The sequence below is a fragment of the Pecten maximus genome, chromosome 9, assembly GCF_902652985.1.
Source record: "Pecten maximus chromosome 9, xPecMax1.1, whole genome shotgun sequence".
NCBI classification, from domain to species: Eukaryota; Metazoa; Mollusca; class Bivalvia; order Pectinida; family Pectinidae; genus Pecten; species Pecten maximus.
The window spans coordinates 42,936,379-42,956,752 of NC_047023.1; the positions used below are offsets into that span (position 1 = coordinate 42,936,379).

At 38.4% G+C, this 20,374-nt stretch overlaps 1 protein-coding gene across 2 annotated transcripts in view; it reads right to left on the reverse strand.

The window, feature by feature from the left end:
- Positions 1-20,374, reverse strand: part of LOC117334758 (ADAMTS-like protein 1) — a 45,318-nt gene that overhangs the window by 1,193 nt on the left and 23,751 nt on the right. The window contains exons 2-15 of one of the 2 annotated variants that reach the window (XM_033894554.1): positions 13,009-13,179; positions 11,717-11,950; positions 11,336-11,489; positions 10,302-10,431; positions 9,317-9,518; positions 8,508-8,646; positions 8,022-8,124; positions 7,533-7,663; positions 5,950-6,054; positions 5,567-5,696; positions 5,180-5,390; positions 2,346-3,146; positions 1,835-2,026; positions 932-1,076 (exon numbers count right to left, since the gene is read on the reverse strand). In XM_033894554.1, the coding sequence (XP_033750445.1) occupies positions 932-1,076; positions 1,835-2,026; positions 2,346-3,146; positions 5,180-5,390; positions 5,567-5,696; positions 5,950-6,054; positions 7,533-7,663; positions 8,022-8,124; positions 8,508-8,646; positions 9,317-9,518; positions 10,302-10,431; positions 11,336-11,489; positions 11,717-11,950; positions 13,009-13,179 (2,848 nt within the window). Of the gene's footprint in view, positions 1-931; positions 1,077-1,834; positions 2,027-2,345; positions 3,147-5,179; positions 5,391-5,566; positions 5,697-5,949; positions 6,055-7,532; positions 7,664-8,021; positions 8,125-8,507; positions 8,647-9,316; positions 9,519-10,301; positions 10,432-11,335; positions 11,490-11,716; positions 11,951-13,008; positions 13,180-20,374 lie in introns of those variants that run through there. The other variant, XM_033894556.1, reaches the window with a different exon arrangement.

A 20,374-nucleotide genomic window follows, 5' to 3' on the forward strand; every position in this document is an offset into this window, starting at 1 on the left:
CCCCAGGGTTACATATACAGAGATAAACATGATGTCAAAGATATACAAAGATATACAGAGTGATACATGAAGTACAGAGATATACAGAGTGATACATGAAGTACAGAGATATACAGAGTGATACATGAAGTACAGAGATATACAAAGTGATACATGAAGTACAGAGATATACAAAGTGATACATGAAGTACAGAGATATACAGAGTGAGATATACAGAGTGATACATGAAGTACAGAGATATATAGAGATATACATGAAGTAAGAGTATACAGAAGGATTATGAAGTACAGATATACAGTGATACATAACAAGATAGTCAGTACATGAAGTACAGAGATATACAAAGTGATACATGGAAGTAAAGAGATATACAAGTGATACATGAAGTAAGAGATATACAAGAGTGATACATGAGTAAGATAACATGTGATAATATACAGAGATATACAGAGTGAGATATACAAAGTGATACATGAAGTACAGAGATATATAGAGTGATACAGAGTGATACAGAGTGAGATATACAAAGTGATACATGAAGTACAGAGATATACAAAGTGATACATGAAGTACAGAGATATACAGAGTGATACAGAGAGATACAAAGTGATACATGAAGTACAGAGATATACAAAGTGATACATGAAGTACAGAGATATACAGAGATATACAGAGATATAAAAAGTGATACATGAAGTACAGAGATATACAGAGATATACAAAGTGATACATGAAGTACAGAGATATACAGAGATATACATAGTGATACATGAAGTACAGAGATATACAAAGTGATACATGAAGTATAGAGATATAACAGAAGTACGAAAACAAATGGTAATCCACCAGAAATGCCAAAGAAATTTAATGGACGATCCAATGCTCCTGTTGAGATATTTCGGTAAGAATATGTTATGTATAGTTCCTTACCCACAGAACACTTTTTAAGACAAGGTTTTCTCGTTCTCGGTCGGCGGACCCCTTCACAATGACGCATGGCTGGCAGTCCCGAGTTCGACCATATACAGTTCAGCATCCTAGCTCTGAAACCTTTCTTTCCACACTCACCCATACACTGAAAAGACAGAGTCCCAAATCTGACCACTCACAAGACAAATAATTTACACACAATATATAACAATTATAGAAATAGAATTTCTTACATTTGCAATTAATCATTGAAAAAGACAAAAATTATAAGCTCAAAATTTTGGAGGGTTGTGATAGTGTTGAATATGAATGGTATTGTGTATAGATATACAAGTGTTTATGTTCACGATTAGTCGTAGTAATCGAGATATTTTGGACTGATCACCAATCCCATCCCCACCATTTTTTTTAAATCACCACGTATGAAATATACACCAAAATTAATCGCAAAATATCGGCCATTTCCGTCAAACTCTCAATGTCTATAGTAACATCTCGGATAATTCCATAAGCGTGCAGGAAATTCGGTCAATGCTCGGAATAAACCCTCAATATCTTTTGCAACAAATCGGATAATTCTGTCAATGTTCGGGAAATTATGTCAATGCTCGGAATAAACCCTCAATATCTATAGAAACATATCGGCTATTTCCGTTAATGTTCGGGCAATTCTGTCAATGCTCGGAATAAACCCTCAATATCTATAGAAACATATCGGCTATTTCCGTTAATGTTCGGGCAATTCTGTCAATGCTCGGAATAAGCCCTCAATATCTATAACAACATCTCGTTTAATTCCGCCAACAGACCTGATACTTTCCCTTCACGTATTGTGGTACAAGCCTTGGAAATATCATTGGTGACGTAATCAAGCCTTCAACACAAACCTGATGACGTACTTACGTCTGACCACGTGGACGTGTTCCACCTAGCGGTGCAGTTGACGTTGATACATTCCCTGATGGGATGTGGCCCCGCCATCGGCCCTTCGCAGTAGGTCGAATTGATTGGAACTGTTTCATCTTCTTCTGACACACACGTCACAGTTCTCTCCATCAACGAGAACATGGTCCTCGTGCACTTTGTGTGTAGACACTGGAATATGGAATTTGGAACAGAGAATCTCAATTACCTTTTAACGAAATTGGGTCATTGGTCACACGTCTATATAATTAAGAGAATTCAGGCAAAGAATATTTGTATGTATAAGGTTTTCCATCTATTTTATACACTTGCTATATTATATGGTTCGATTCAATGAACGCATGTTCATACATTGAAATATGCTTTGATATTTACGATATTGAACATCTCACCATACATTTTGAAGGTACAAAGAAGAACGTATTTAAAAAGGCAGTAAGGATATTCTTGAAGCACGTAATACTCAACAGTAAAAGCGTTGTTTTATTACCTCTGACCAATCACCGACTTTCCAAAATGTACAAGGCACGAGATTACAACTACGTATAAGTTCCGGTTTAGGATATCCAGCCTTGATGCAGGTCCGCATCGGAAACATTTCATAATAGTCATTGGTAATAATTTCACAAGAGACATTCCTATTTTGTAGTCCACCACCGCACGTGGCTGAGCATGCGCTCCAAGGAACTTCCACGAGGTACAATGGTCGTATAGTCCGATCCAGCGGATCCTTTTGAAATGTTGTCATGTTTCCTGCACGTGTTTCCGCAAGCATTTCCGAAAGGTATGATTCTCGGATAACCGTTTCTTGGAAAAGATCGTAAACTGTACTGAACAGAAGCGTCATATTTGCACGCACTTTACCATATTTACAAGTATAGACACCAGAATCAACTTCCGGTCGACTTTTCCTTATTTTTAAAGCATAACGTTGTGTTAATTTCACTCGTGACGTCATGTAAAACCGACGTCCGTCTTTGAGCCACTGTATCGCCTTTTTGTTTACCCCCTTTGCGGTACATTTTATAATTACTGTCGTCCCTGGCAACACCGACGCCTTCATCCCCACACTCAGGCGAATTCTTTTTATTTTATTCAGTTGAAAAAATACGGCATCAACCGTTTTAATTTTTGGCGTCGGACATTTTGTGCGGTTACACTGTTGAAATCTGTCCGGCTGAAGGATGTTCCAACACTCGTCATAAGTAACATTGACTGTTCGTCCATCGGACAGCTCCTTCACGCAGAACACGTCACGTGACCGGAGGCCAAAACCACAGGATATGGAACACTGGAAGGAAATAAAACCAATCATAGTACTGGTCAGTTACACATCTCTGGTCAGTTACACATCTCTGGTCAGTACTATATATTTGGTCAGTACTATATATTTGGTCAGTTACATATCTCTGGTCAGTTATATATCTCTGGTCAGTTACATATCTCTGGTCAGTTACATATCTCTGGTCAGTTACATACTGGTCAGTTATATATCTCTGGTCAGTTACATATCTCTGGTCAGTTACATATCTCTGGTCAGTTACATATCTCTGGTCAGTTACACATCTCTGGTCAGTTACATGTCTCTGGTCAGTTACATAGCAATCATACAATGTCTGGCAATATGGAAGCAGCATTCATACAAGTCATTACAATATGGAAGCAGCATTCATACAAGTCATTACAATATGGAAGCAGCATTCATACAAGTCATTACAATATGGAAGCAGCATTCATACAAGTCATTACAATATGGAAGCAGCATTCATACAAGGTGTTACAATATGGAAGCATCATTCATACAAGGCGTTACAATGAGGCAGCTTTCATACAAGTCATTACAATATGGAAGCAGCATTCATACAAGTCATTACAATATGGAAGCAGCATTCATACAAGTCATTACAATATGGAAGCAGCATTCATACAAGGTGTTACAATATGGAAGCATCATTCATACAAGGCGTTACAATGAGGCAGCTTTCATACAAGGCGTTACAATATGGAGGCAGCATTCATACAAGGCGTTACAATATGGAGGCAGCATTCATACAAGGCGTTACAATATGGAGGCAGCATTCATACAAGGCGTTACAATATGGAGGCAGCATTCATACAAGGCGTTACAATATGGAGGCAGCATTCATACAAGGCGTTACAATATGGAGGCAGCATTCATACAAGGCGTTACAATATGGAGGCAGCATTCATACAAGGCGTTACAATATGGAGGCAGCATTCATACAAGGTCTGGCACTATGGAGGCAGCATTCATACAAGACGTTACAATATGGAGGCAGCATTCATACAAGACGTTTCAATATGGAGGCAGAATTCATACAAGTCGTTACAATATGGAGGCAGCATTCATACAAGTCATTACAATATGGAGGCAGCATTCATACAAGACGTTACAATATGGAGGCAGAATTCATACAAGTCGTTACAATATGGAGGCAGCATTCATACAAGGTCTGGCACTATGGAGGCAGCATTCATACAAGTCATTACAATATGGAGGCAGCATTCATACAAGGCGTTACAATATGGAGGCAGCATTCATACAAGGTGTTACAATATAGAAGCAGCATTCATACAAGGCCTGGCAATATGGAGGCAGCATTCATACAAGGCCTGGCAATATGGAGGCAGCATTCATACAAGGCGTTACAATATGGAGGCAGCATTCATACAAGGCCTGGCAATATGGAGGCAGCATTCATACAAGGCCTGGCAATATGGAGGCAGCATTCATACAAGGCGTTACAATATGGATGCAGCATTCATACAAGGCGTTACAATATGGATGCAGCATTCATACAAGGTGTTACAATATGGAGACAGCATTCATACAAGACGTTACAATATGGAGACAGCATTCATACAAGGCATTACAATATGGAGGCAGCATTCATACAAGGCGTTACAATATGGAGGCAGCATTCATACAAGGCGTTACAATATGGAGGCAGCATTCATACAAGGTGTTACAATATGGAGGCAGCATTCATACAAGGCGTTACAATATGGAGGCAGCATTCATACAAGTCGTTACAATATGGAGGCAGCATTCATACAAGTCGTTACAATATGGAGGCAGCATTCATACAAGGCGTTACAATATGGAGGCAGCATTCATACAAGGCATTACAATATGGAGGCAGCATTCATACAAGGCGTTACAATATGGATGCAGCATTCATACAAGGTGTTTCAATATGGAGGCAGCATTCATACTAGGCCTGGTAATAAGGACATCATATTGACCCGTGATGTTTATCAATATATCTCAGGATATAATCTGATATAAGTATAAATTCGTACCTCTGACCAGTTGCTGACCACCCATTTCGCCGGGCAATTGATACGATTACAATGCTGACGCCGGGGAGGAGTTGGCTGATCGCACATGAAGTCTGGAAGATTTAGAATGTTGTTCCTACCGGAAGCGAATTCCTGAACACACGTGACATTCCGTAACATGAACCCTCCTCCGCACGTCGCGGAGCAACGCTGGAAATAGCCAACTTTCCACCTATGAAAACAAAAACAAAAAAACTCGGGAACATTAACAAGCATTTGACAAGCAATGATTAAATAAAAGTTAAATAAAATGTACGACATTTAATTTTTTAATCTGTAAATTGAAAAAATACAGCTAACATACAAAGAAAACGTCATTGGTACTTACTTTAAGCCAGATAATCTTACCTTTGTGGGCATGGAAAGTCATTGCACACCTTTCTTTCTATTGGGATCGCTTCCGCTTCTGCACAGAGCCTTTCCGGTGATATCTCGTCAGTAAACTTGTTGACACATCGGAGAATAGATTCTTTTACGCCTATTACATAAAACATCAAAAAGCAAAAACAAAACTTTAGTCCTCATTTCTCACCTCTGTTGAGATTTATTGATATAAAAATGTATTCATTGATTCATCCATATGCATCTGCTATTCTGAATGTCTCGGTATGTCTCGGTATTTATTGATAAACAAACATACATGTAACTGCTACTCTGAACGACTCGGTATTTATTGATATAAACATATTTATCTGATACTCTGAATATCTCGGTATTTACTGATGACTTGCCTCCCAAACAACTTCTGCTGCATTCGGTCTCGCCGATGGCGCGGTATTCGTAGTGATCGAGACAGGGGTCTCCTTCACACGGTCCACTTTCCGCCGGTTTCACGTCTGAAAATTTTAATTTCACAAAAATGAAATATATAATAAACTGTCGAAGCATTATTATTTCGTGATATAGGAATTCGTTTCATCTTAGTTCTTAATACAGAGTTCGTGATATCAATGCCAGTTTTCGTAGTATTACAGTTCTGATATTAGAATTTGTAACATAAGTGTCTTGAAATATCACTTTTCGATATAGGTATCAGTATTTGTGAGGAGAAGAGTTCGTAATATAAGAATTCGTAATATGAGAGTTCGTAATATGACGCTTTGTGATATGAGAATTCGTGATGTGAACAGTTCGTAATATTGGACGTTGTGATCATCTCTGTCTCAGGTTTACCCCAGATACAATAGACTATATCTCCTAGCCGTATAACCTCATTTACCCTTTTCAATATCATTATTCTATACAATAAGACATTCTATATATTTCCTATTCCCGCTCCCTTTCTCATCCTAGATCCCTCTTACGGTACCCCTCCATCTTATCTAGTGTTTTCCCTCCTCTCTGACGTTCCATTATTCTTCATAGATCCCCCTAACGGTACCCCTCCATCTTATCTACTTTTTTCCCTCCTCTCTGACGTTCCATTTTTTTTTCCCTCCTCTCTGACGTTCCATTATTCTTCCTAGATCCTTCTAACGATACCCCTCCATTTTCTCATCTTATCTCGTTTTTTCTCCTCTCTGACGTTCCATTATTCCTCCTAGATCCCTCTAAACGATTCTCCTTTCCCACTTTCTCCTCATGTCCCACTTTTTTCTTCTCTGTGATGTTTCTACTCTGGGGACTGGGTTTCCCACTTTCTCATCATATCCTGCCTTCCTCTCCTCTCACGTGATTTTTATTTTCTATCTCAATGTTTTGAGTTATTGTTAATGTACACGAAACTCGAAATTTTGAGGTACAAGTTTTGACTTCGAGATAACTGAATTCTGAGACTCGAAATGCACAAAGAGAACAAATCAGCGGTAGCAATGCCTTCTGGAACAACCTAAATTATCGGTACACGTCACGAAATTGGATATATATACAGATCATATTACAAACATAACAATATATCGTTATGTCATATCTTACTTGGTTTTGTATTAAGCTTTTATGTCTGATTTGGAAACTACGGAAGCCGGTTAGTGCCAAATGAAGTAAACTTTTTATATCATAATTGCGAATTAGTATGTCGTAATTACGACTCAGTTATCTCGTAATTACGATATACTACGAGTTAATCGTAATTACGACATAGAATTTTACTTCAAGCGGCACTATAGTCCGAGTTTCCTCTGGCCCTGACACCATGTCTGGTGTAGCCCGAGTTTCCTCTGGCCCTGACACCATGTCTGGTGTAGCCCGAGTTTCCTCTGGCCCTGACACCATGTCTGGTGTAGGGCCTCTACACCAGTCATGGTGTCAGAGCCAGAGGAAACTCGGGCTAGTGGCACTAACCAGCTCCTGTAGGAAACAGGGCGACTGTACAGACCTTGGCAGTCGGAGTCCGAGAGATCCGTGACGGTGTCCAGGAAGGACAGGTACACCTTACAGCGGACAAACCGGAACCGGGCTCCCTTCCCACAGGTGGCGCTACAGGGTCCCCAGTGACTAACCACAAACCTGATAACAAAAAAGGGGTTTTACATCCTCACTAGAACTAAGGTCTGAAGCGACAGTAAACAAATGAAGATAAGACAGATATCAAACTGATCAAGAATTGTCGGTTTTTAATTCTATAAGTCGAATCTCGTTAACTCGAAGTCGGCAAGATACAAGGAGTTCGAGTTATCTGAGTATTCGAGTAAGTGAATTATTGTGCTTGTTATGTTTATTTCATTACTCACTTCATCTTAAGGCATTTTGAGTTGTTGGTAATACGAGTAACGATAATAGCCAACGTTTAAACATCATTTAAAGATATAAAGAGACAAAGAAGAGTCCTGATAATTCAAAATGAAATTGGTTAAGTATATTTTACCTCGGGACCCCTAACCGCTGTGTGTCTATATTGTCGTCATAGATGACGTCACTGGTGTAAAAAGAATCCCGCTGCTCTCCGTCATATGCCTCCTGTATATCATCTTAACAAATAAGAAATTAATTGATATGATGAAGCATTTTTGTGCAAGTCTCCGCCATACTGGTATCAGAGACAGTACCTTAACAGATAAGCCAAATCAGGAAGGCACGTGTAAATGGTATAAATGTGTATCTTGTAAAAAAACTTAACAAAATAACAAAGCACAAAAAAAAAAAAGAAAAATATAAAAAAACAAAACAAAAAAAAACAAGCATACACTGTTCATGATCGCGGATAAAAACTATTAACATCCTAAGCCTATAGGCAATGCTATAATCAGATAAGACTTAACATAAAATTTACAGATTTCAAACTGATACAGTAGAATGATTTTAAGAAAGTCAGCGCCCGCTCCTGATGATGAAGTAGACAGAGCATTCTCACCATTTTGTGAAGAACATGGTATATTAGTTGAGCAATTCTTTCTGGTGACAGGCTTTCTATCAGCAGGGCAAAACTGGATCCCGATATGTCGACACACGACATCTCGATCTTGGAATCCTGGCCCACACGAAACGCTACACTATAACAATGACAACAATAGAGCATTGTTATCATCAATAAACATTGTCTTCTCACACATCTACTCTACAGACATTTTTTGCAAGAAATTGTTTATCAGTTAGGAAGTTAATGATGAAGATTTATTCATTTGTGAAAGTTTCAAATGTAACAGAAACCAAAACTATCTACATTTCGTAGTTGTTTCGTGGTCTTAAGTCTTTAAGATGTGCCTACACCATAAGCCATTTTAATGTTGACTTTTAATTAATAAGATACAAATAAAATCACTTCGCCTACTGAATAAAAAAAATACGAAAGGGAAATAACTCGTCCATTCTTACAACGAACTTGTCTGGAAAACTGATTTCAAAGTTCTAGAATGACGACAAGGACTTGACCAGAACTAAGATTTCATGACATTTGATAATAATGATGATGCTAGACTTTATTTAAACTTCATATCCTATGGAGTCAGCATCGTCTCAACATGGTCAACTCATATAAAATATACATTATATACAAGCAAGTGTTTCGAAGTTAACAAAAACTCGAAAATTGACGATTACCTTGGTATAAATGACGTCTATGAATAAAAAAAATGACAAAGAAATAAATTATATTGAAATAGTAAAAGCAACGTAAATATATTCGAGGAATAATCTGGGTGATTACAGCTATTGTGTACTTACCGGCGTCCATTCTCCCGCGTACCATTTCGGACATAGAGTATTCCCACACGATTTCCTGGTGGAAGGTTTGGGGTTCGGACACTCTGTATCCGTCAACACTCTCTGTGTACCGTCTATAAATGTGTCCACACAAATGACGGTCCGCCATGCAAACCCGCCACCACACGTCTGAGTACAGTCGTACCAGGGTCCGACACGCCAGCTGTAAATTATCAGGATGATAATAACTCCCAGTCAGATGTCCGGCATCCGTGCCGAATAAACGAATCTTGACCCAGAGTTGTCGTTCCTTACACTCACTTATTAAGTGAGTAAGTGAGTATATATAACGACAACTGCTGGTGATTTTTATTAGAACACTATAGGATGGCTTAATTATGCTAAAATAACCAATGTAACAATCGGAACTACTAGCATGTGACCGGCCGTTGTGTGAAGGTGACAATTTGAACCCCTCATTTTCTACGCCGGCAGACGGAGGCGAGGAGTTTCTCATGTACACGTATATTAATACCTGTATATGATTCACGGAATATGACATCATCGGCTCCCATGGATTCTTCTTTGCGTTTTACTCGTTTGATCCGTGGAGGCAATTCGGTTTGTATTAACATTAACATTTTTATCGACCAATCAAAATGCTTCTTATCAATTAAGTTCTTTTTCGAATGGAAAATGGAGACAATATACCAAGATGGCTGTGCGCATGGTTAGTTGTCTGCCATCTAGCAAAGTTAACCTAAGAACAGATAAAACAACGCTTCTTTTTGGTGACATTTTCCGAAGCCATTCTAAACGGAGCCGTCAGATAACTGGGTTTGATTCATGAAAACTCGAGACCTTTTGTGAAAATGCCCCCACGGGATCGATGGGAGCGATAATGCGAAACCAGATCACGTGGATGTCTACTTTTGAGATATAATAGCTGATTTTGATGCGTTGTGTATTTTTTATCTTTTTTTACGAAATCATATTAATTTCTGACCTTGGCAAACATTTCCTGTTGATACATTGCTGTCGGACCGGTGCGATGACGTCACTTCCGCGACAATTTTGGCTGTTTACTAATCGTCTGGTTCTCGTGTCTTGGCAAGCTACACGGCGTTCTTGGTAACCTGACATCATATAAACAGAGATAAGTTCAATCATCAGAATAGCTTCATTTTAATATGGAGACAAAAACATAACTTTTACACTTGATTGCTTGTCGTATTTTTTTTTTTAATTCTGCGTACATCTATCGTAGTCTAACGGAAAGAAAGGCCATTTTTTTTTTTACGTGGGACGAAGAAACTGTCTTTATCAAAGTACTATATTTTATTTCTTACATTGCGTAGGATTCTCTGTGGACGTAAGCGTTCCAAAAACAGTGGAATAAAAACACTTTTATATCCACAATTAAATACCGAACACTGAAAGGTTTAATTGAATCTGGTGTAGGCTCCATGACATCACTCTCTCAATCTCTCACTCTGCTGTCATCAATTCACACGATATTTTTCTTGCGTATGCTTTGTCATTCTGTATCTGCCTTGCGTCTTTTTTTGTATTTGTTTTTTTGTTTTTAAATTCTCGCACCTGAAATCTGTATGTACTAAATATACCGACATATACCGACCATCTGTCATATGTTTCCCTTCTCATTAGATTGATGATACGAGACTTTTTTCAGAGGTTATTTTTGTGAGAGTAAATTTTGAGAGACTCAGGCGAGCATACAATTTCATGTTATGAGATAAGATTAAAATTGTCTCTCGAAGGTTTATCTTTACGAGCATTGGCACCCCCCTCCCTCAAAAAAGAAAAACAAAAGCTAAAAAAAATCTACATGGTCGAATTCACTAGATAACAGGCCAATTATGTGACAAGAAATTTATAACATCGATAATCTAATGAGTTACACACGATTTTCTAAATCAGAGGGATCAATTCCTTCAAAATATAACACATAAATAACGCCCAAATCAAGGGAGACAAACTATATATGGATATTACAAAAGGGGAAGTAATCGATGTTACCTACACCACAGGTCTCCGAACAAGGTCCATATCCGGTATTGATCCATCTGTACCACGTGTTTCCGGTCTGAGATAAACACGAGTTATTGCCACCACACACTCCACACGAGTCCATGTATTTCTTGGAGCCAAGGACCTTATCACAACCAACAGGCTGAGAGGAAAACAATACGCCGGGTTACTTCAGGGTTCTACAGTATACTAAGTATGGACTGAAAGGGGTCAAGGGTCACGGGATTTTTGTTTTGTTTGTCGATTAAGAAAAAAAGAGATACACTACATTTGTTTAGAAAATGGCGGTGTGGTCATATGGAAAGGAAAGTTATCGATATACATAATCATAATTGTAGACCAGTCATATAAAACAATCATTAGTCTTACCCAACATTTCCCATTAATACAGATATCCAGAACATCATTTTGACATCGCGTTCCGTCAAGGACTTTCGGACTGAACTTCCGAATAGTATTCGAACCCACAGCCTGACAATAAAGGGCACAGGGGCTTGTCGAATCATGGTAGGGAACCCACTTCAGATCGGTCACCATATGTCGATCATCATTGTGCGCGGCGCATTGCTGCATCCGGAAGTCCACACTCCCACGAGGACATTCCTGTAGAGGTTAATGGTACGATGTTTTATTTGGGCTACATATCTCTGATATAACCGAACTATACATATATCTAACTTGCATCAATTCTGCGGGGATCTAAACCACGGAATGGTCAATGTTGTTCTACCCCGAGTTGTCAATATAGTTCTACCCTGATCTAAACCACGGAATGGTCAAGATAGTTCTACCCTGATCTAAACCACGGAATGGTCAAGATAGTTCTACCCTGATCTAAACCACGGAATGGTCAAGATAGTTCTACCCTGATCTAAACCACGGAATGGTCAATATAGTTCTACCCTGATCTAAACCACGGAATTGTCAATATAGTTCTACCTCGATCTAAACCACGGAATGGTCAATATAGTTATACCCTGATCTAAACCATGGAATGGTCAATATAGTTATACCCTGATCTAAACCACGGAATGGTCAATATAGTTATACCCTGATCTAAACCACGGAATGGTCAATATAGTTATACCCTGATCTAAACCATGGAATGGTCAATATAGTTATACCCTGATCTAAACCATGGAATGGTCAATATAGTTATACCCTGATCTAAACCACGGAATGGTCAATATAGTTATACCCTGATCTAAACCATGGAATGGTCAATATAGTTATACCCTGATCTAAACCATGGAATGGTCAATATAGTTCTAGCCTGATCTAAACCACGGAATGGTCAATATAGTACTACCCTGATCTAAACCACGGAATGGTCAATATAGTACTACCCTGATCTAAACCACGGAATGGTCAATATAGTTCTAGCCTGATCTGTTCACACATCAGAGGTAGGCTAACTATATATATACATGTAGTCCAATTTAAGCCATTACTCAATGAACCTATCAAATCATCGACAGTAAAATAGCTTTAGTCAAGTTTATTTCTGTAAATCGACAAAACTTCAAATACTTATGCTATTAACTTGCTAGTTAAAACCCCATATAGCGGTTTATGGAGTAGTGTGAGACTTGTCCGTGCTATGGTTACCTGAGTGTTACAAGTTTATGGAGTAGTGTGAGACTTGTCCGTCCTATGTTTACCTGAGTTTTACATGTCGAGTAACGGATATGCTCCCCATCACAACCTCGCGCAAACCTCCTACTGCGCAGGCAACGTCTTAGCTGGTAGGCCGCCCCGGAGTCGCACGTGCGGGAACATTCGCTCCATTCTGTCCATATTGACCAATAGTCAGCTACTACCACGTGACATGTCTGAAAGGAAGTAAACATGAAAAAGACTCAGATGACTAGACTGATGTGAAGTTTATATCGTCAATGAGGTACTCGTTTGGTGTCGTTATTCTCCGACATTTCACTTACATCGTTATTAAAGACAACATGTACTTGGCATGTTAGTTAAAGTATCACGGTTTTTTTGTTAGACACCTTTTAATGAATTAAATGTGACGTCAGCGTCCTCATCCAACTAGTGATGACGACATTTCGATCGTAATCAAACGAATGATGACTATATGTCAGTATTGTTTGCAATACAGCACATTTGTTTTATTTATCCCAGTCTAAATATTCTGCGACATCAAAATTTCGTACGCCAGTGTGACGTCACTGTTGGTATGTCATATAACATAAACAAGCCTTTAGCTATGGCAACATTACCTAAAACGATTGTTTTGCCGGTCAAAGTTTCTGTGGTTCTCAAGCCAAAATAACTAGAATATAATTGACTCTTACTATCGAACTAAGAAGACAATTTATTTCATTAAAGAAACAAATGTTGAATTAATGCTGCGAGTTGATTCTAGGTCTACAGCGCCAGGTTTCCGAACGACATCTGGTTTGCAGGAGTTATCGTTCTTAGAATCTGGCGTTAGCTATCGATTATCTGAATTTGTCTTTTTAAATTATTATATGCACTGCTCAAATCTACGATCTGGTAACCAGAATTATTCATGATTAACAATTTGGAGATCGTCAGAAAAAAAAACCTTACTTGTTTTGAGGTGTTCGATGCGTTGTAAGATATTTAAGCATTGAACTGTTACCAAATGGTAGTATACAGTCGATATGAATACAATTTGGGTGACAGATAAATAGAATATCGCCCGTTATAAAGATTTTTTTTATTTACTGTAGCTTAAGACGCATTTAAATTTGCCGCTTCTCCTATCATTGACGCCATCAAGTTAAAATACCGGAACAGCCGAAATTTCCAGAAGGAATAATATAGTCCATCATGTCGTTATTTGCACAAATTTGGCTTTATATTATATTTCATAGACGTTTGTAGATATCGTCAAATTGTTCACAATTGCATAATTTCTGATTGTTTAAAATAAAAGCCGTTTTTCTGCGCAATGATATACGGTTAGCATTTAGAAATGATGCGGCGTTGAACAGGTATTGCACAGGATAGACTCGATTCCTCGGAAACACTTGGGCCTATGTATCTATCGACTGGATTTACGTTATTTTCAGAAGAATATAAGCTCTTAAATTCTAAATGAAAGTCGTCTTGACAGTAGGTGAAAACGATTCCAAGGATATTTCGTTCGGTACAGATCCAGTCTAACCCGTCACATCAGTGTCGCTAACTTAGCAGAGGATGTTCAACTTCACAGGGGCTCGATTTTGGAGTAAGGATGGTCTTTGACATCAGTGAACATACACAATCGGAAACCAATTTGATTACTTCGTATAGATCAAGAATAGCGCTTATAATGATTTTGTGTCGACTTTAAATTTTTCAATCATTAAATTTTTCCCTCATAACTTGCGTTGCTTTATTTTATTGTGATGGTTTATGCAGAAAAATGCTAACATTCGAAAGCTCTATAGGCCGAAAGTAACTGGCGGCCATTGTTTAACCTACAACACCTGGAGCTGTATTCCTACTCTGACCGAATCACTGTAAATTGTAGTAAATACAGTTTGGTTTACTTACAACATAGAGGCAAACGCAACACAGAATGTAAATATTGTAAAATTGATATTATTTGTATTAAATGAAGAACAAAACACCAGCTCATCACAAATACCAGCACATCTTATAAACAGGAAACAAAGAACTCAAATAAAACTCGAGAGTGACGTTAGACAACGTTAACCCTATAACGTATGAAATTTATTATTTTTTGGCGTCGGACCGACAGAAATATCTACGGTGTAAAATACATCACTACTTATACACATTCGGTTTGTCATGAAAACTATCAAATTACACACAGATTCTCTAGCAAAGTATAAACAAATGCGGGTCTGATACAAAACAGGCCCCGAAAACTCGCTCGTGGTGACCATCGATGTCAGAGCGGTGTTATACTGATCTCTGAATGCCTGATTATAAGATAAGTCCACATGATCGTGAACCCTCGTGGGTTAGGTTTCACGCTTATAATGTCAAATAGTAGCATACATCGTAACGGCATACCGACATCATTATCTGTTACAAATGGCATATGTTAGCTTCCACAATTAGTGTTAGGTTAGATCAAACGGTTTTGTGTTTCTCGCCAGAACAGTAAATGTCGAAGAAGAGAAACAAATCTCTGTTTTGTCGGAACAATTACTATTACAAGACATCATCGGCAGTTGAGTTACATACGGGAACTTTGACCTTTGACGTCGGGAACACAACCTGTAGCTTCCTCATCTAAATCATGGAATGGTCGATCTAGATCTACTCTGATCTAAACTATGGAATGGTCACTATTGTTCTACCCCGATCGAATCTACGGAATGGTCTAATAGAATCTTTCACTCCTTTTGGGCTAAGATCGGGGGATCTCAACCCGAGGGGGAGGGGGATGGTTAAATTCCCAAACACGAGGCTTGTAGTGTGAACCAAATCCAAACGTATGTAAACAACAACACGTGGACGGCGGATGACTGTTGTGATAAGGCTGCAGCAGGCGCTTTACACGTTACGACGTTGATTTCATACAAAACATAGTTCCGATAAGCTTGTCAAAAAGAACACCAAACATTCAGTTTACTCTGATAATTAGTACTTTTTAATTTGAACATTTTCACTACGTTTTAAATCTTCCTCAAATTGTATTCACACAGGTAAACAAACAAACGAACATATGCATGTGTGTGACCCTGAAAAATTAGTTCCGAGTCGAGTCATAGTGACGTCACCCTAACGAGAACAAGAGCACGTTCAAAGAGCACGTTCAAAGAGCACGTGCAGTTTGTCCTTTCTCTAGGGTGAGATAAGAAAATCTCAACCCGATAAAACTGCGGATATCCCTGTCCAGGGTAAGAGAAAATATAGTTCTACCCTGATCTAAACCACGGAATGGTCAATGTTGTTCTACCCTGATCTAAACCACGGAATGGTCAATGTTGTTCTACCCTGATCTAAACCACGGAAGGGTCAATGTTGTTCTACCCTGATCTAAACCACGGAAGGGTCAATGTTGTTCTACCCAGATCTAAACCACGGAAGGGTCAATGTTGTTCTACCCTGATCTAAACCACGGAATGGTCAATGTTGTTCTACCCTGATCTAAACCACGGAAGGGTCAATATAGTTCTACCCTGAGTGGTCAATATAAATATATATACATTCTATTAGACTTTATCGAATACCAACTTACCTGCCCTGGTTTGAAACCGAAATGTACTCAAGAAACCGAAAGTATAAAGTTCAATTGATGTAATTTTAGTGTTGTGAAGACAGTGGTAAGCCTAGATATATATACAGACAGACTAATGTGTAGACATTAGAGATAGGCAGATACTAGACATATTGGCAGACGAACAGACAGACTCAGATATCAAGACAGACCGACAGGTAACGTTCTTTGTTGGTGTAGGACGAGCAGACTTATCGAGACTAGCCGCTATACTACCATCTGGTTACAGCCAGTCCACGTGTTCATAACTCTCCATCTTGCTGATTCGGCAGGTGGTAAATCACAATGGCGGATACTCATACGTTGACCTTTGGCCAGTTGTGGAATTCCTGATCTTTGACAGGTGTACCGGCTGTGTAAATATCAGGGCAAACCGCTGGCTTCGATGTACAAACATTGTACTTTGCAAAGTGACGTCACGGTTAAAAGGCTGCCAACATGTGGTGAAAAAGTATCCTCAAATAATATTTACATACCACATCATACTTCCTTGTTTACACCTTCTCCTGTACAACCTTACAAGTTCGGTCTCTGGAGAATCAGCCTACAGATTTCACTATATGATGGTATGAGGCAACAAATTTGCGCTTCCGGATTTTTTTTATTTACCTACAATATATCTAATTATCATGGACGTGGAAGTTGGGGTCTATCTTTTCTTTCCCCGGTTTAGGTTTTCCTAGCAGCGTCTTCCACGGACACATCTTTAGCGACTCTTTGTTAGAATGCGACTGAGTAATCGTATGACATAGTGGTTAGCGTGCTCGCCAGTTACGACGACGGCCGGGGTTCGACAAAGAAACAAAGACATTCACACTTACGAAGCTTATGCCAAGATTTGTGCAGCAAATATTGAATCATTTCGAAGAAAACGCCCGTCATAAAGGCGGATCAACTTGCTCAAGGTCATTATCTACATCGAAATATCTTCCAACAGAACATGCTCATAGGAAATGGGTGTATATGTAACATACAAAGCACGTGTATATGCAAGGATTCTTTTCATCTTGCAATAATTCCATAAGTATGCAATACTTTAACTGTTTCTACTTACAAAATACATAAACAACCACGTGTTTACGGGCTGTTCTAGAAGTATCAGACAAAAGAAATTCTCTAAAAATGTTAACAATGTATTATCGCTGAGCATGCGCAAGCTTGAACTTAATTATCCAATTGATTTGGCATTCATTTGAAAAGTTTACACTAAATCAACCCAATTTTATGAATTATTTTAAATGAAATAGGTCTCACTTGTTAGAATTAAACCAGAGAAACTACGGACGAAAAAAAGCGACTTCTTACCTTATGTTGAACATCATTAACTCAGATGAAACTAACATGGTTTTTGTCCAAACTATTGTGTTTTTAAAAACTAACATGGTTTTTGTCCAAACTATTGTGTTTTTGGTCAAATCTTGCTGTCACTTGATTTGTGTTAACATTCATTATATCAGTAGTTATAAGTTTCAAATCAACGTTGTCTTCGTTTATTTACTTATTTTAGAAATAATTGCTTCTGGAAACAAATATTTATTTCTACTTGGCCTTCAACGCATGCTTTTCCTTTGTGTTAAGGATTTTAAAAATCCATACCCCGTGTATTACATAATATACAGACAAGTAATTGTACCTGTATTACAGGACGATATCGCTGGTTACCCAAGCAGCAAGGCGATGATGGGCCTTGGTTATGTTTTTCGTTTATACGGGAATTTAAAATCTAAACAAGATTTATTTTGATATTTCGCTATATTTGTGTATTTGGAATTATTTCTATGTCTAGTACAGGTTCTTTTTTTTATTTCAATTTATTTATTTTGGGATGTGTGGTGAAACTAAAAATGACCAGATCTGGCAATCAATTGAATATTACTAAATGTAGGCTTGATATCAAGTTGATTTGTTTTGTAAGTGGAGAAAGAACTTTCAGAGTGTAAATAGGAAGGAGTAAAGACGGCAGCCTGCTGGCATTTCATACAATCACTAGGCTGAAGGGAACTACCCATGGTAGTCCGAGACATTAACGTGGTCTATAATCTTAACTAATCCATCACAAAGTCTTCTTTCCTGAACACAGCCATAACAAAGGATTTTATTTCCAACGAAGCCTCTCAATATCCAATGGATGACACTTTGAATGGTCAACTTGTCAACGCACAAAATTGAAATAGGACGGAGTGATAAAAATAAATAGATAAATAAATGAAAAAATAAACCCTGACCGTACTGGGCCTCAAACTAGCAACTTCTCGCTTACACCAGCCTGGGGTAGCAAGTAAAAGTGGACGAACTAAGATAACTTAAGCTGATTAAACTATTATATATCGGCTATTGTCAAAGTATTTATTTCTAATTCATCAAGGTTTAGGACATACTACCGCCTACAAGCATCCTGCAACGTTTCTCAATTTAATTCATGCACACAAGTCACATGATCATCATCGCATAAAGACGTAATACTAACAGTATGCTATCAATATCTGTCGAACTTTATATTTAACGAAGACTGATAAAAAAACTGTATATACATATAATCTGTAAGACGCTTCCTGGGTATACACCGATAAACGACAATGCTAGATAAATCACATTATAAGAACATCAGTTATTCTTACAGAAAATCTGTGCCAATTCGGCCACTTGTTAGTCACTGGGGCACATTAATGTAAACACTTGTGCCAACTTTCGCTCATCCTTTCCTCCCCCTCCTGCCCACCCTGCCTGTCTCCGTCAAACTTGGATCGTAATTAGGAGCGAAACCTGCCTGGTTGTTCCAGAAGGTGGGTTGTGACGCGATCTCGTTCCCTTTCACCCTACTTCTGTCTATACAGTCTGTATGTCGGGGACTGACAAAAACTAGTCTGCATTTAGCGCTAACATCATATTGTATTGTTATATGTAGCAGTTCTTGTTACTTTGTGACTTTTCATCAATCTACACTACTAACACTAAATATAACACAAACCACCCCGGTACACGATTTGTCGCTAGGCTCATGTCGGGTTATCGGGCCGACCATCAATGCGCCATTTAAACGTTCTTTTTTAGAACACGGAAGTGATGTAGTGGTATAAGCTGCGAGTATTTCTGGCAAGACGATTTGGTGCCGTGGATCGTGACTTTGAGGCCCGGTCAGGGCACGAGTCATAAAATTGTATATATAAATACAAATGATAACATTGGAAACACTAATTGGTACAGCACGAATGCTTTTATTTCTAATCTTCAGATACGCTACATAGGCTATTATAGTATCGTTATACATAAACAATACCAGACATTATTATTGATGACGAATATATTTATATTTACAGTCCAACTTCGTTATCTCAAAGTCGTTGGAGTCATGAAAAACTTCGAGGTAACACGAGTTTTCGAGATAACCGATAATTCTATATAGAAATTCTACTGTCGGAAGCAAATATTTACGAGTTTTCGAGATAACCGAGAATATTCTATATAGAAATTCTACTGTCGGAAGCAAATGTTTACGAGTTTTCGAGATAACCGAGAATGTTTACTTCGAGTGTTCTGAGTCCGAGACAACCAATTCAGACTGTAAATATATTTTTGATTGAAATTTCTTGTTTGTTTCTCACAAAGAGATAATTTATCGAAGGTATCTTCATCTTGACCAGTTTAATTGATATCAATCATAGTTGAACGAAGATTTGACCATCCGTGAAATCATTCAATAATGGCAAGACGTATTGTTTCATGGTTCACTGAGTCAGTGTCTAATCAGGGATGAACTGGCCTGTTTGATTAGATCGACATGGCTCTACTCACGGTTTGTTACGGTT